Source organism: Neoarius graeffei, chromosome 7 (genome assembly GCF_027579695.1).
Source record: "Neoarius graeffei isolate fNeoGra1 chromosome 7, fNeoGra1.pri, whole genome shotgun sequence".
NCBI classification, from domain to species: Eukaryota; Metazoa; Chordata; class Actinopteri; order Siluriformes; family Ariidae; genus Neoarius; species Neoarius graeffei.
The window spans coordinates 1,159,549-1,177,371 of record NC_083575.1 but is presented as its reverse complement, the minus strand read 5'-3'; the positions used below and the strand labels follow the sequence as shown (position 1 = coordinate 1,177,371).

The 17,823-nt window shown below is 45.4% G+C and overlaps 1 protein-coding gene across 5 annotated transcripts in view; it reads left to right on the top strand.

The window, feature by feature from the left end:
• Positions 1–10,310, top strand: part of actn1 (actinin, alpha 1) — a 63,705-nt gene extending 53,395 nt beyond the window's left edge. For 2 of the 5 annotated variants that reach the window (XM_060925061.1, XM_060925058.1), the window contains exons 19-21: positions 348–413; positions 966–1,124; positions 9,117–10,310. In XM_060925061.1, the coding sequence (XP_060781044.1) occupies positions 348–413; positions 966–1,124; positions 9,117–9,275 (384 nt within the window). In that variant the 3' untranslated portion in view covers positions 9,276–10,310. Of the gene's footprint in view, positions 1–3; positions 85–347; positions 414–965; positions 1,125–9,116 lie in introns of all 5 variants that reach the window. The other 3 variants (XM_060925057.1, XM_060925059.1, XM_060925060.1) reach the window with 2 other exon arrangements.
• The last annotated feature ends 7,513 nt before the right edge of the window (positions 10,311–17,823 follow it).

Genomic DNA, 17,823 nt, shown 5'->3' with positions numbered 1-17,823 from the left:
CAGGATCACTCAGGCACTCTGGGCGCTGAGGAGTTCAGAGCGTGTCTCATCAGTCTGGGCTTCGATATCGGAAACGACGCTCAGGTACACTCACACCTACACACACTCCGGAATCTCAGGATTAACCTTCCGCCTCTTCTTGTTTTTGTATCCTCCCTCTTTCTCTCTGTTTCTGTACCTTTCCCTCTCTCTGATGTTCTCTCTCTCTCTCTCTCTCTCTCTGTGGAAAATCTTGTTCCTGAAATGATTTTGAATTCCTTACTTTCTTCCTTCTTCCTCCTGTTCCTTCCTTCCTTCCTCCTGTTCCTTCCTTCCTGGCTCTTTTTGTCCCTCGCGGGCTCCTGTAGAAGAGAACAGGCATGATGGATGGAGAGGATTTCCGCACCTGTCTCATCTCCATGGGTTATAATATGGTAAAGCAGAGCATCGTATTAGAGTTTCAGACTGTCTACCACTACCTACACTTTATTATTATTATTATTATTATTATTATTATTATTATTATTATTAAATAGCTTATATAGTGTTTTTTACACTATTTATTGTCCTTTGTAATTTATTGATTGATATGCTATAGAAATATAATTTCCAGTATCACTGCTAATCTATTCTGTATTTAATTAATTTTGTACAAAATAGTTTGATTAGCATTAAAAAAACAGGACACAAAATCACAGCAGCTCATAATGAAACCCTCACAGTGTCCCTTCACTCCAGATGTCATCAATCAGCTGAAATGTGCCTGAGGTGTGTGAAAATTCTCTGTTTGAGTTTGCACTGGTGCTAGCAGGCTGTTGTAGGTAATGAGTAATGTAGTACAAATGTAAAGAAGCCACTGTTCTACACTGAACTCAGCTGATCCACTGGAGGACTTTTAATCCATCTGGAGTAAAGGGACACTGTGCTTTTTATCTATACATGGATCATATATGAGTATGTCATATATTATGTCATATGTTGTGTAGGGGGAGGCGGAGTTTGCCCGTATCATGAGCATTGTGGATCCTAACAGGCTTGGAGTCGTGACCTTTCAAGCTTTCATTGACTTCATGTCTCGAGAAACAGCAGACACGGACACAGCAGATCAGGTCATGGCCTCATTTAAAGTACTGGCTGGAGACAAGGTACACTACAATATACTACAGTATAATACACAGCACTAGACTCCAGTATACCACACAGCACTATACTACAGTATACAATACATGGCACTGTACTACAGGACACTATATGGCACTATACTACAGTTTACCACACGGCACCATACTACACTATACCACATGGCACCATACTACACTATACCACACGGCACCATACTACAGTTTACCACACAGCACCGTACTACACTATACCACACGGCACCGTACTACAGTTTACCACACAGCACCGTACTACACTATACCACACGGCACCATACTACAGTTTACCATACAGCACCGTACTACACTATACCACACGACACCATACTACAGTTTACCACACGGCACCATACTACACTATACCACACGGCACCATACTACACTATACCACACGGCACCATACTACAGTTTACCATACAGCACCGTACTACACTATACCACACGACACCATACTACAGTTTACCACACGGCACCATACTACACTATACCACATGGTACCATACTACACTATACCACACGGCACCATACTACAGTTTACCACACAGCACCGTACTACACTATACCACACGGCACCGTACTACAGTTTACCACACGGCACCGTACTACACTATACCACACGACACCATACTACAGTTTACCACACGGCACCGTACTACACTATACCACACGACACCATACTACAGTTTACCACACAGCACCGTACTACACTATACCACACGGCACCATACTACAGTTTACCACACAGCACCGTACTACACTATACCACACGGCACCATACTACAGTTTACCACACAGCACCGTACTACACTATACCACACGGCACCATACTACACTATACCACACGGCACCGTACTACAGTTTACCACACGGCACCATACTACACTATACCACACGACACCATACTACAGTTTACCACATGGCACCGTACTACACTATACCACACGGCACCATACTACAGTTTACCACACGGCACCGTACTACAGTTTACCACACGGCACCATACTACACTGTACCACACGGCACCGTACTACAGTTTACCACACGGCACCATACTACACTGCACCACACGGCACCGTACTACAGTTTACCACACGGCACCGTACTACACTATACCACACGGCACCATACTACACTATACCACACGGCACCGTACTACAGTTTACCACACGGCACCGTACTACAGTTTACCACACGGCACCGTACTACAGTTTACCACACGGCACCGTACTACACTATACCACACGGCACCATACTACAGTTTACCACACGGCACCGTACTACAGTTTACCACACGGCACCATACTACACTGTACCACACGGCACCGTACTACAGTTTACCACACGGCACCATACTACACTGTACCACACGGCACCATACTACAGTTTACCACACGGCACCGTACTATACTATACCACACGGCACCGTACTACAGTTTACCACACGGCACCGTACTACACTATACCACACGGCACCGTACTACAGTTTACCACACGGCACCGTACTACATTTTACCACACGGCACCGTACTACACTGTACCACATGGCACTGCACTACAGTTTACCACATGGCACCATACTACAGTTTACCACACAGCATGATACTGCAGTATACAACCCCGATTCCAAAAAAGTTGGGACAAAGTACAAATTGTAAATAAAAATGGAATGCAATGATGTAGAAGTTTCAAAATTCCATATTTTATTCAGAATAGAACATAGATGACATATCAAATGTTTAAACTGAGAAAATGTATCATTTAAAGAGAAAAATTAGGTGATTTTAAATTTCATGACAACAACACATCTCAAAAAAGTTGGGACAAGGCCATGTTTCCCACTGTGAGACATCCCCTTTTCTCTTTACAACAGTCTGTAAACGTCTGGGGACTGAGGAGACAAGTTGCTCAAGTTTAGGGATAGGAATGTTAACCCATTCTTGTCTAATGTAGGATTCTAGTTGCTCAACTGTCTTAGGTCTTTTTTGTCGTATCTTCCGTTTTATGATGCGCCAAATGTTTTCTATGGGTGAAAGATCTGGACTGCAGGCTGGCCAGTTCAGTACCCGGACCCTTCTTCTATGCAGCCATGATGCTGTAATTGATGCAGTATGTGGTTTGGCATTGTCATGTTGGAAAATGCAAGGTCTTCCCTGAAAGAGACGTCGTCTGGATGGGAGCATATGTTGCTCTAGAACCTGGATATACCTTTCAGCATTGATGGTGTCTTTCCAGATGTGTAAGCTGCCCATGCCACACGCACTAATGCAACTCCATACCATCAGAGATGCAGGCTTCTGAACTGAGCGCCGATAACAACTCGGGTCGTCCTTCTCCTCTTTAGTCCGAATGACACGGCGTCCCTGATTTCCATAAAGAACTTCAAATTTTGATTCGTCTGACCACAGAACAGTTTTCCACTTTGCCACAGTCCATTTTAAATGAGCCTTGGCCCAGAGAAGACGTCTGCGCTTCTGGATCATGTTTAGATACGGCTTCTTCTTTGAACTATAGAGTTTTAGCTGGCAACGGCGGATGGCACGGTAAATTGTGTTCACAGATAATGTTCTCTGGAAATATTCCTGAGCCCATTTTGTGATTTCCAATACAGAAGCATGCCTGTATGTGATGCAGTGCCGTCTAAGGGCCCGAAGATCACGGGCACCCAGTATGGTTTTCCGGCCATGACCCTTACGCACAGAGATTCTTCCAGATTCTCTGAATCTTTTGATGATATTATGCACTGTAGATGATGATATGTTCAAACTCTTTGCAATTTTACACTGTCGAACTCCTTTCTGATATTGCTCCACTACTTGTCGGCGCAGAATTAGGGGGATTGGTGATCCTCTTCCCATCTTTACTTCTGAGAGCTGCTGCCACCCCAGGATGCTCTTTTTATACCCAGTCATGTTAATGACCTATTGCCAATTGACCTAATGAGTTGCAATTTGGTCCTCCAGCTGTTCCTTTTTTGTACCTTTAACTTTTCCAGCCTCTGAGGATATATATGGGTGCTGTGTGAGACGGCTGCCTCTCCAGTAGCTCTGTAGTTTTTAGCTCTTTAAACCTCTTTTTTCCACCTTTTTTTTTTTACTTTTCTGCTCTTCTTACGAAGACATAATGTGTTTTACTTATATCCCATGGATATTTTTAACTTTAACATGCAACCAGGAGCCAGTTTCCTCACTTATTCGAGAGAGGAGTTGCTGGACCTGAAAACAATGGGACGAGCCGGGATATGACACCCCATCCCGGCGGAGCTGAGGAGGAAACCCAGGGGCTGCAAAGCTGGAGCTAAGCTAAAGGCTAGGCTAGCGGACAACCGGTGGCGCTACAAACCATCCATTCCCTCCGTTATCATGGGGAATGTGAACTTGCTGCCGAATAAAGTCGACGAGCTTTCCGCTCTGAACAACCAGCAGGTTTACTGGGAGAGCAGCTTTTTTATCTTTACAGAGACATGGCTAAACCACCTTGTACCGGATGCTAACGTGGACCTGTGGGGATTCACTGCTGTGAGAGCCGACAGAGACACTAACACATGTGGGAAAAGCAATGGTGGGAGACTCATCATTTATGTTAACAATTGCTGGTGTAACCCGGGACATATCTCCATAAAGACAGTTTTATGTTGCCCGGACTTGGAGCTGCTAGCCGTTAGCCTGCGGCCATATTATCTGCCGAGGGAGTTCAGTCACATGATCACCATCTATGTTTACATCCCTCCGAGGGCAGATGCAGCCGCTGCATGTGAGAGGATTCACTCTGTCACAGCAAGGCTGCAGACACAGCACCCTGAGGCATTTATCATCATTTCTGGGGACTTTAATCACGCTACTTTGGACTCTACTTTGGCTGCTTTTTACCAGGCTGTGGATTGTCCAACAAGGAACAACAGGACAATTGACTTGCTGTATGCTAATGTGAGGGATGCATACAGAGCCACACCCCTCCCCCCACTAGGGAAGTCTGACCACAACCTGGTTCTTCTACAGCCGAAGTACCCCCCCCCGGTCCAAAGGCAGTCTGCAACAACTAGCTCCATCAGGAGGTGGTCCCCTGAAATGGAAGATGCCCTCAGGGACTGTTATGACATTACGGGCTGGGATGTGCTGCTTAGTCCACACTGTGAGGACATAGAGGGGCTGACACACTGTCTGATGGATTACCTTAACTTCTGCGCAGACGTGGTCTCCCCTGCTAAGACTGTACGGTGTTACCCTAATAACAAGCCATGGGTAACACAGGAAGTCAAAGCTGTCCTCAACAGGAAGAAGGCCGCCTTCAGGAGCAGGGATAGGGAGGCGATGAAAGCAGCACAGCAGGAGGTAAAACGCTGCGTGAGGGAAGCTAAGGACAGCTAGAGGAGGAAGGTGGAGCAGAAGCTGAAGGAGAACAGCATGGGGGAGGTCTGGGAAGGTGTGAAAACCATCACAGGCCACAATACAAAGACCAGAGTCATTGAGGGGACAGTGGAGAGGGCGAATGAGTTGAATGACTTCTTCAATTGGTTCAACCAGCCCACGTCCCCCCCACCCTCCCCCTCACTGCAGCCATTTCTCCTTCTTCCCTCAACACACCTCCCCCCAGTCATCACAGCAGCCCCCTCCTCCCCCTCATCCCCCACCTCAACACAGACTCCTCTATGCATTACTGCAGACCAGGTCAGAGGTCAACTGAGGAAGCTTCACCCCAGGAAAGCAGCAGGCCCGGACAAGGTGTGTCCCCACCTACTGAAGACCTGTGCTGCTGAACTGGGTGAACCACTCCAACGCATCTTCAACCTTAGCCTGCAGCTGGGGAGAGTGCCCACCCTCTGGAAGACATCATGTATCGTTCCAGTTCCCAAAAAGAATCAGCCCAGCGAGCTGAACGACTTCCGACTGGTGGCACTCACTTCACATCTGATGAAGACGTTGGAGCGGCTCTTCCTCAGCCTCCTCAGACCCCAGGTACAACATGCCCAGGACTGTCTGCAGTTTGCTTACCGGGCAGGTGTCGGTGTGGAAGACGCCATCCTCCACCTGCTACACCGAGCCCACTTGCATCTGGATAAGGGAAATGGCACAGTGAGGATCCTCTTCTTGGACTTCTCGAGTGCCTTCAACACCATCCAGCCCCTATTGCTTCAGGACAAACTGAACAGGATGCGAGTGGACCCCTGCCTGGTCACCTGGATCTCCAGCTACCTCACTGACAGGCCGCAGTACGTCAGGCTGAAGGACATCACGTCTGACACTGTGATTAGCAGCACCGGAGCACCCCAGGGCACGGTGCTGGCCCCTCTTCTCTTCACCCTGTACACTGTGGACTTCTGCTACAACTCGGAGCTGTGTCACATTCAGAAGTTTGCCGATGACACAGCCATCGTTGGGTGTATCAGTGACGACAGAGAGGAGGAGTATAGGAGCCTGGTGAGGGACTTTGCCATTTGGTGCAACAGGAATCATCTGCAGCTCAACACCTCGAAGACCAAGGAGCTGATCATTGATTGTGGGAGGTCCAGACCAAGGTCATGACCAGTTCTGATCGAGGGAGTCGAGGTGGAGGCTGTGGATTCCTACAAGTACCTCGGGCTGTGGCTGGACAGCAAGCTGGACTGGACTTGCAACACCAATCACTTATACAGGAAGGGACAGAGCAGGCTATACTTCCTTAGGAGGCTGCGGTCCTTTAACATCTGCAGGAAACTCCTGTGGGTGTTCTATCAGTCCGTGGTTGCCAGTGTCCTGCTTTACACTGTGGTGTGCTGAGGGGGGCAGCACATCCAAGAAGGACACATCCAGGCTGGACAAACTGATCAGGCGGACCGGCTCTGTGGTTGGCATGAAGCTGGACTCTCTGGTGACGGTGGCAGAGAAGAGGTCTATGGACAAACTATTGAACATCATGGACAATGCCAGTCACCCTCTGCACACCATCATCAGCAACCAGAGGAGCCTGTTCAGTGACAGAATGCTCCTTCCCAAGTGCAGGACGAACAGACTCAAAAACTCCTTTGTCCCTCACGCCATCACAACTCCTCTCTGGGGGGGAGGGGTAACAGGAGGACAGAGGCCGGGAAGGAGCAGTAGCCTAGCCTGACAATAAGCAATACCGGACAATGTGCAATATAAAGTGCAATATCTCTCCTACCGCCGCCCCCCCTTCTCCCCACCTTTCCCCCTCTCCTTCCCCCCCCTCCCCCTTCCTCTCTTCCCCATATCTTATTCTTTTTATATATTTGTATATGTAAATACTTAATTTATTTTAATTTATCTAGAAGTTTTCTCTATTTCTTTTCTCTGTTTATCTGTAATGATGCTGCTGGAATCTTAATTTCCCTGAGGGAACCCTCCCAAAGGGATCAATAAAGTTTAGTTATTTATTTTTTTATCTAATCTAATCTCTATCTATTGCCCCTGTCCCAACTTTTTTGAGATGTGTTGCTGTCATGAAATTTCAAATGAGCCAGTATTTGGCATGAAATTTCAAAATGTCTCACTTTCAACATTTGATATGTTGTCTATGTTCTATTGTGAATACAATATCAGTTTTTGAGATTTGTAAATTGTTGCATTCCGTTTTTATTTACAATTTGTACTTTGTCCCAACTTTTTTGGAATCGGGGTTGTAGTACACTGCACTATAGTTCAGTGTACTACACAGCACTATACTATACTATAGTTTGCAACACAGCAAGATAATGCAGTATACTGCAGTCTAGTACACAGAACCATACTGCAGTATATTACACAGCCCCATACTGCAGTACACTCCAGTATACTCCACAGCACTATACCACACAACTCCGCACAGCAACATACAACATTATACCACATAACACTGCACAGCACTATACTACAGTATACTATACAACAGTAAACAGCACGATACTTCACAATTATTGGCACCCCTTGTAAAGATGAGTAAACAAGGTTAGAAAAAATCCACCTTTTGGTGAAGGAGCTTCAACAAACAAATCCCTCAGCAAGCAATAATTATTTTCAACAAAAACACATGTGCCACTATTATTGGCACCCCTGCATTTAATCATTTGTACAACCCCCTTTGGCAATAAAGCAGCACTGAGTCTCTCCTATAACTTTTTATAAGTTTGGAGATCCAGAGCAGGGCGTCTGAGCCCATTCCTCTTTACACAATCTCTCCAGATCATCCAGGATCCTCGATCCTCTCTTGTGCTCTCTCCTCTTCAGCTCCGTCCACAGGTTTTCACTGGGGTTCAGCTCAGGGGACTGAGATGGCCAGGGCAGAAGCTTGATTCTGTGCTCAGTGAACCATTTTTGTGTTGATTTGGACATTGGATCATTGTCCTGCTGGAAGATCCAATGATGACCCAGTTTTAGCTTCCTGTCAGAGGAGCCAGATTCTGATTTAAAATGTCCTGGTATTTCATGGAGTCCATGATGCCACAGACCCTCACAAGGTTTCCAGGGCCTTTGGAGGAAAAACAGCCCCAAACCATCACAGAACCTCCACCATGTTTTACAGCTGGGATCAGGTTCTTTTTATTTTAGCCATCCTTTTTTTTTACTCCAAATCCACCACAAGTGTTTATTGCCAAAAAGCTCCATTTTTGTTCCATCAGACCAAAGAACACAGATCCAGTCAAAGTCATAGCATTTCACAAACTTCAGGTGCTCACGTTTGTGGTTAACTGACAGAAAAGGCTTTTTTCTGGCAGACCTTCCAAATACTATAAAACGCAACACCATGTTGCATGTATATTACACAGCACTATAATACAATATACTACACAACACCAGACTATACCACACAATACTACACCATACCACACTACATGACACCACACTACACAGCACAATATGGCACTATACTACACTACATTCCACAATAATAATCATAATAATCAGTGATATAAAGCATACATTGATCTTTGATGTTGGAATTTGAACTTTCTACTTCAATGAATATGTGTGTGTGTGTGTGTGTGTGTGTGTGTGTGTGTGTGTGTAGAACTACATCACAGCAGAGGAATTGAGACGTGAGTTGCCCCCTGATCAGGCTGAGTACTGTATCTCACGCATGGCGCCTTACAGAGGGAGTGATGCTGTGCCCGGGGCCCTCGACTACATGTCCTTCTCCACTGCCCTGTATGGAGAGAGCGACCTCTGACCTCCTCACCTGGGTCAACCTGCCTTCTGTTCCTCACACACACACACACACACACACACACACACACACACACACACACACACACACACACACACACACTCCTGCTCTGTAGCTGCTGAGCTCACTGTGCTGATCTGAGATCAAGTGTCCATGCTGTTCATTCACACTCTAAATAGTGCACTAGTAAACAGAGCAGTCAAGGACATGGAGTGCACTATATAGACACTTATTGTTCATACTCTGAGGAATAAATTGTACCTACACACTAAGTAGTGTTCTATAAATGCAGTTGGGAGCCTTTCCATTAAGAGCAGAGAGATGAGCATGTTACTGGACTGTAGTGCACTACATAGTGTCAAGTATTCATACCCTATGTAGCACACTTATACAGGGAGCAACACAGCAGAGTATTTAATGATTCACTCAGTGTCATTTAATGCACTACATGTCAAACTGGGAGCTAAGTAGGACACTTATACAGGGAGCAGGACATGTAGTACACTACCAAGTCATCCATGAAGAGAACTGAATCCCTACTGGGTCTATAGTGCACTACCTAGTGTGTAGACATTATTTCATACCCTATTTAGGGCACTTCTACAGGTAGCTGAATATGACAACAGGTGAATAGCTGAACTCTCACTGAGCATATAGTGCACTACATAGAGCCCTTGTTTTCGACCCTAAGTGGTGCACTTGTAGTGTTGTGATCTCTGATCAGCAAGTGGGCATGTCTCAGCATGGCTCTGCAACGCTTGGTCAGATTTTGTATACCCGTTTATACCCCGCCTTCCAAATCCACTTCCTGTTCTGTCTCGTTTCTGCTTCTGCAACACAAAAAAATCTTCCCCAGTTTTTATACACAAGGGGAGAGAGAGAGGGAGAGAGGAAAAAGCCTCTGTTTTTATTCCATTTTGGTTTTTTTTCTCTTCATTAAAAAAACAAAGTTAACATATTTTATTATACAGAACCAAAAAAAGTATTTTTCTTCACCTGGCTTAAATAAAAAGTTTAAATAAATTTTTTTAAATGGCAGCTGGTTGCTTGTTGTTCATTGAGTCCTGTCATATTGTGTGTGTGTGTGTGTGTGTGTGTGTGTGAGAGAGAGAGAGAGAGAGAGAGATTATGTGTTGCTTAATTCATTTATAAGTTAAATAATAAACACATCTCTATTCAATACCATATTAAGGTGGAATTCACTCTATTCCTTCATTAGCTGATGAATGTTTAGAATTTTTGCACATTATTATTGATACCAAGTCATGAAATGAAACGATGTGTGTTTGGTCTTTAAAACAGATATTTTTAATCACTGCTTGTTTTAGGGGAATGAGTTTGGTAATTTCTAGATGTTTAGGTGGCTAAAGGCGGCTGCACACAGCTGGAGCTTTATTGTTATAGATTTCTCACTGCGCTCTGAACAGCAGACTGAAACACAATGAGTGTGCAATTTTTTTTTCTGCCATCATATTGAAAAACTGGCTAAGAAAGTCAGGCAGTGATCAAGAGGAAGAAATTGTGGCCACAACAATAGTTGAGAAAATTGTGGCCAGAGCAGTAATCATCATCATCAGGCTGTCACTCATGCAGAGTATGACGTAACCGGCATCTTCGTTGATGGGAGAATAGTCCGATATGGTGTAGGCATGTTCGGCCACAGTGCAGCCATCGATGTTGATTGCCAACACTGGGAGGAGTGTCACTTGCGCTGGCTCGGCTAGTTCTTCTCAGGCTGCGCTGCTGAGTTTCAGCTTGGAGGTGATCTTCAACAACTTTCACAGAATTCTTGGTGAGGTAGTGCCAGGTCTTGCGATCATGTGCCATTTCTTCCCATGAGTTGATGTTAATGCTGCAGGCAGCGAGATATCTCTTGAGGCAGTCCTTGTAACGCAGTTTGGGTCGTCCAACAGTTCTCTTTCCCTCTGACAGTTCCCCATAGAACACTGCTTTAGGAAGCCTGGTGTCCTCCATCCTCACCAGGTGGCCCGTCCATTGCAGCTAGCTCTGTGTCAACAAGGCTTCAATGCTTGGGATTCCTGCTATAATCCTGATTTCCGTGTTGCTGACCCTTCAACTCCACTTGATCTTGAGAAGCTGCCTGAGGTGGGACATCTGCATCTTCTGGAGTATGTGTATATGACAGCGGTACAATGTGTAAGATTCAGAGGAGTAGAGAAGGCACGAGAGGACAACTGCTCTGTAGACTTTGCACTTGGTGCTAAGTCTGATACCAGGACATTTCCACACTCTGGTTTGCAGTTTTCCAAAGGCAGCAGAGGCAGCGCTGATTCTCTTCTCTACCTCCTTTGTAAGGCTGGTGTCGCGTGAAACCGTGCTCCCTCGGTAAGTGAAATGTTCAACACAGTTCAGACGTTCACTATTGAGCAGGATGTCTGGTGGCTGATCGTCTGAGGCAGGTGGTGGCTGGAACATCACTTCTGTCTTCTTCACATTGATGGTCAGTCCAAGGCGTGAAGCAGCAGTGCAGAAGGAGTTCAACATGGTCTGGAGATTCTGTGCTGAGTGGGACACCATGGCTGAGTCATCAGCGTAAAGCATCTCCCTCACGCACACTCTTTGGGTCTTTGTCTTGGCCTTGAGTCGTCGGGCATTGAAGAGCTTGGCATCTGAGCGAGTGCAGAAGGAGACACCATCGTTGTTGTTGGCGGGACAGAGCTCAAGGACAGCAGACAGGTAGAGTGAGAAGAGGGTCGGTGCAAGCACGCAGCCCTGTTTAACTCCTTGATTCACTTCAAACTGCTCTGAGGTCATTCCGTCCATTGACACTTGCACTTTCATACCAGTGTGAAGCTATGTGATGAGGCTAGTGATGCCTGGAGGGCAGCCGTATCGCTGTAAGAGCAGCCAGAAACAGTCCCGGTTCACAGTGTCGAAGGCTTTAGTAAAGTTTATGAACACTATATATAGAAGTGTATGCTGTTCTCTTGTCTTATCCTGGTGCTGTTTCAAGGTGAAAATCATGTCAATGGTCGACCTTGCACTTCTGAAGCCGCTTTGAGACTCTGGGAGGACTGCGTCCAAGATGGGCTTGATGCGGGAGAGAATAATCTTGCCAAGGACCTTTCCTGTGATAGCGAGGAGCGAAATGCCTCTGTAGTTTCCACATTCCTGCTTGCTGCCCTTCTTCTTAAAGATAGGAATGATTGAGGCATCTTTGAAGTCCTGAGGGACTTTTCTCTCATGCCATATTGTTGACAGGACATCAAATAGCACTTCAACAATGCAGTCTCCTTTCTTGTACATCTCTGCTGGGATGCTATCCATACCAGGAGCTTTACGCAGAACAAGGGTCTTCACAGCTGTCCTCACTTCCTCCAGGGTAAGGTTGTTGTCTGCGCTTATCAGGACTGAGCGTTGCTGGATATTGTTTATGACCGCTGGGTTCGCGTTGGAGCTTTGGTTGAGCAACTGATTGAAGTGCTCTCTCCATCTCTCTAGGATCTCTGAGTGCTCAGTCAGGATTGTGGAGCCATTGGCAGCGAGTAGGGGGCAGGACTGAGCACCTTGTGAGCCGTACACTGTTTTAAGTGCTTGGAAGTACCCTTGTGTGTCACCGGCGTCAGCCTTCCCTTGTATCTTGTCTGCCAAATCGTTCCACCACTTGTCTCCCATCCGACGAAGTTCTTGCTGCAGTGTGGCTTTGGCTCTGGTGAACTCCTGCTGGGCTCTTGAGCAGTTGGGGTTTGCAAGCTTTGCTTGTAAGGCTCTTCTCTTCTCCTGTATAAGGTCTGATATGGTTCCAACTGTTAAACTGTTTCTCCTCCTGCATAAAGACCACAAGCGGAGGCCATCCACATCGGATCTGCTTTAATATCAACAGATCTTGAATTACGGTACGTGAATCCTTTCATCGTGGCACACCTTCATCCTGTTCAGTGTGCTGAGTGCAGGATGTTTAGTCATTCTTCCTCTGTCACTAGCGATAGCTTTATTTGTGATAAGTGTAGATTAGTTAGCTCTCTGACGGAGAAGATTATAGTGTTCCAGGCTTTAGAGAAGGCCAGTGAGAAAGAGAACAGTGTAGTTTCTGTCGGGGAAAGTCTGGATGCCCTAGGTGGAGTTAGCAATCCCCCAACTCCGGCATTAGAGTCCTTACAGCGGGGCGAATGGGTGACGACTCGGCAGCATAAGCGTAGAGCCCAAGCTACCGCTGAGGCTCACCCACAGGAGCACCACTCCTCTCTGCGTCACGTGTCGAACAGGTTTGCTCTCCTTAGTGATGCACCCACTGAGAAACCTGAAAGAGCTCTGGTTATAGGGGACTCTGTCATATGGCACGTGAAATTAGCTCAGCCTTTAGGGGCACCAGCAGCTTTAGTCAGGTGTATACCGGGAGCCAGGGCACCGGACATAGCAGGCAATCTTAGGGTCCTAGGCAAACACAGGTTCTCAAAGATAGTTATCCATGCAGGAGCTAATGATATATGCCTTCGTCAGTCTGAGGTTACTAAGAGTAACTTTGTAGAGGTGTTTAAATTAGCGAAGGCGTTGTCCAATGCTGTAGTATGCTCTGGCCCCATCCCAATGCGGCGTGGCGATGTAGCTTACAGCAGGTTATGGTCGCTGAACTGCTGGTTGTCCAGGTGGTGCTCTGAAAACAGTGTGGGCTTTATAGATAATTGGGCTAATTTTGAGGGCACTGCTGGCCTGTTAGGGCGGGACGGTATCCATCCCACTCAGGAAGGTGCTGCTCTCATTTCCTGCAGCATAGGTCATAGTCTCAGAACAGGCCTAGTTAATTTCTGACAATCCAGAGCCAAGGCCAGGGAGCAGACGAACAGGCTAAACCGACTGTCTGCTAGCTGCACAGAGTCGTCACTCAGGGCCCACTACATCGAGACTGTGTCTGTTCCCCGAGCTCAACAAAAAGGTAGAAATATTCAGAGAGTTTGTTCCAGTAACCTAATCAATATAAAATTAGATCATACTGACTGTACAGCCGCTGCCAGCACCTTTGATCTAAAGGTGGGGCTATTAAATATTAGATCTCTTACATCTAAAGCGCTAATGGTTAATGAACTCATTACTGATCAGGAGTTTAATGTACTGTGTTTAACTGAAACATGGATTAAGCCAAGTGAATATATAGCGTTAAATGAAGCGAGTCCTCCTGGATACAGTTATATACACCAGCCTCGTCTAACTGGCAGAGGAGGAGGCGTCGCGGTTATTTATAACGATTATCTAGGTGTAACACACAAACCTGGTTATTTAATACATTTGAAGTTCTTCATACTCATATAATGTATGTAGCCTCGAAAAATAAGTCTACCCAGTTAATTCCATTGCTTATTATTTACAGGCCCCCGGGGCCATATTCTGAGTTTCTTTCTGAATTTGCAGATTTTATCTCAGATCTGGTTATTTCCTTAGACAAAGCTTTAGTTGTCGGAGATTTTAATATTCACTTCGATAACCCAGAAGACCCTTTAAAAACAGCGTTTGTGTCCATTTTATATTCAGTAGGGATTAATCAGAATGTCATAGGACCGACCCATAATGGTGGTCACACCCTCGATCTAATACTAACATTCGGGTTAAACGTAGACAATATAGTCACACTTCCACAGGCTGAAGTTCTCTCAGATCATTATCTCATCTCATTCAAACTATGTCTGAGTAATAATATATGCACCTCACCACGCTACTGTATTAAACGTACATTCACGTCAACTAATGTAGCTCCTCTTAAAAGGAAAATGGTTAGAGACAAAAAAATTAGCACCCTGGTATAATGATGACACTCGCACATTAAAACAGACCACTCGAAAATTGGAACGTAAATGGTGTCAAACAAAATTGGTCGTGTTCAAATTAGCATGGAAGGAGAGCTTCCTGAAGTATAGAAAAGCTCTTAGTGCTGCGAGATCAACATATCTCTCCTCCCTAATAGAAGATAACAAAAATAATCCTAGATTCCTATTTAATACTGTAGCAAAATTAACCAGGAATAAGTCCACTATAGACACATGCACACCTGCAGTATGGAGTAGCAACGACTTCATTAATTATTTTAATGACAAAATTGAGAATATCCGACAAAAAATTCAAACTACTAATTTAAGGTCAAACAATGTAAGTGACCCTGTCGTTAACAATATAACTATCAGATCAGCAGAGGTGGAAAAACCCAGGTGCAGAAAGTAAAAACCCTGCCACATTTTTGCTCCAGCCAATTCAATGAACCAGCTGGTCCTAATTACCACATCCCCTAAGCCAGGTTGATGAGCTAATTGGTGAAATCACCTGTGTTGAGAGCACAGGCAGAAGGAAAACCTAAGCAGGACTTTTACTTTGTCAATCCAGTTTTTCCACCTCTGCAGATCAGCAATTAGAATGTTTTACTCCCCTTAAAGAAACTGAATTACTTTCATTAATCTCAGCATCAAAAGCTTCAACTTGCGTACTAGATCCCTTACCTACATGTCTGTTCAAACAGATAATACCTGAAGTAATTGAACCACTTCTAAAAATAATAAATTCTTCTCTTACGATTGGCTATGTACACAAATCCTTTAAACTAGCAGTTATCAAACCCCTGATTAAAAAACCTGACCTTGATCCCTGTCAGCTGTCCAATTATCGGCCAATATCAAACCTCCCCTTTATCTCCAAGATCCTTGAAAAAGCTGTGGCACAGCAGTTATGCTCATATTTACATAGGAATAACATCCATGAAATGTATCAGTCAGGATTTAGACCTCATCATAGCACAGAGACAGCACTGGTTAAAGTAGTAAACGACCTACTGTTGGCGTCTGATCAGGGCTGTGTCTCGCTGCTTGTGTTGCTTGACCTTAGTGCAGTATTTGATACCATTGATCATTCCATTCTTCTGGATAGACTAGAAAATGTTGTGGGAGTTAAGGGAACGGCCCTCTCCTGGCTCAGGTCTTATCTAACTGATCGTTATCAGTAGGTTGATATAAATGGTGATATTTCTAGACGTACTGAGGTAAAGTCTGGTGTTCCACAAGGTTCTGTCTTGGGTCCACTGCTTTTTTCTTTATATATGTTCCCTCTGGGTGATATTATTCGTAAACATTGTATTAGTTTCCACTGTTATGCTGATGACACACGTTTCTGCACACGTTTCTGTATGTTTCTGCAAAACCTGATGAGAGACACCAGCTTAATAGAATTGAGGAATGTGTGAAGGACATTAGACACTGGATGCTTATTAACTTCCTTCTGCTTAACTCTGACAAGACTGAAGTACTTGTACTCGGACCACATGCAGCTAGAAGTAAGTTTTCTGATTCCACAGTAACTCTGGATGGCCTTTCTGTTTCTTCACGTGCAGCAGTAAAAAACCTCGGAGTGATTATTGACCCCAGTCTTTCATTCGAAACTCACATTGATAACATCACCCAGATAGCTTTCTTTCATCTCAGAAATATTGCTAAGATAAGAAATTTAATGTCACTACGTGACGCAGAAAAACTAGTTCATGCTTTCGTTACCTCCAGGTTGGATTATTGTAATGCTTTACTGTCTGGATGTTCCAATAAGTGCATAAACAAGCTCCAGTTAGTTCAAAATGCAGCAGCAAGAGTCCTTACTAGAACTAGAAAATATGACCCCATCACCCCTGTCTTATCCACACTGCATTGGCTCCCAATCAAATTTTATATTGATTATAAAATACTACTATTGACCTTTAAAGCACTGAATGGTCTCGCACCACAGTACCTGAGTGAACTTCTGCTCCTCTATGACCCGCCACGCCTACTTAGATCAAAAGGTGCAGGCTATCTGCTGGTACCTCGTATAGTGAAGGCTACATCAGGGGGTAGAGCCTTTTCTTACAAAGCCCCACAGTTATGGAACAGCCTTCCAAGTAGTGTTCGGGAATCAGACACAGTCTCAGTGTTTAAGTCTCGGCTGAAAACATATCTGTTTGGTCAAGCCTTGTGTTAATGGTGTTTATGAGGTAAAGGAGTAGATCTGGAGGATCCTCAGGCAGAGTGTTTTGGTAAACTGGGATGTATGGATGCTGTCAGTCTCCACTCGCTTGCTCACTCGAGTTTGTTGATGGTGTAGTGGCTGCTGCTTTATGTCCCGGGGCCCCTCATGCCTGTGTTACCTTCTGGCTCTCCCCTTTTAGTTATGCTGTCATAGTTAGTTGCCGGAGTCCCTGCTTGTACTCAGTGCAATATGTATACTGTTCCTACTTATTCAGGTGACATTGGGCATACCTCACATCCTATGTTTTCTCTCCCCCCCCCCAAATCTGTCCCTCTGAGTTACATGTCGGTCCTGGGATCGAGATGCTGAACCTCTTCTGCTCCTCGGACCTGCCTGATCCATCCTGGTGCCCTGTGTCTGGTTGGAGTCTCATCGCATTGCTCCTGTGGAGGGCGGCCCTATGTGGACAGTTGGGGTCGCGCCTGGAGGACGCTCTGGGCTCTTGCAGTGGTGCTTTTGTGGCTGGGGACTGCAGTTGACTTGCTGACTTTAGGACTGCAGTTGACTTGCTGACTTTGGGACTACGGTTGTCATGAACGGTTTTGCGCTCAGGTTTCTG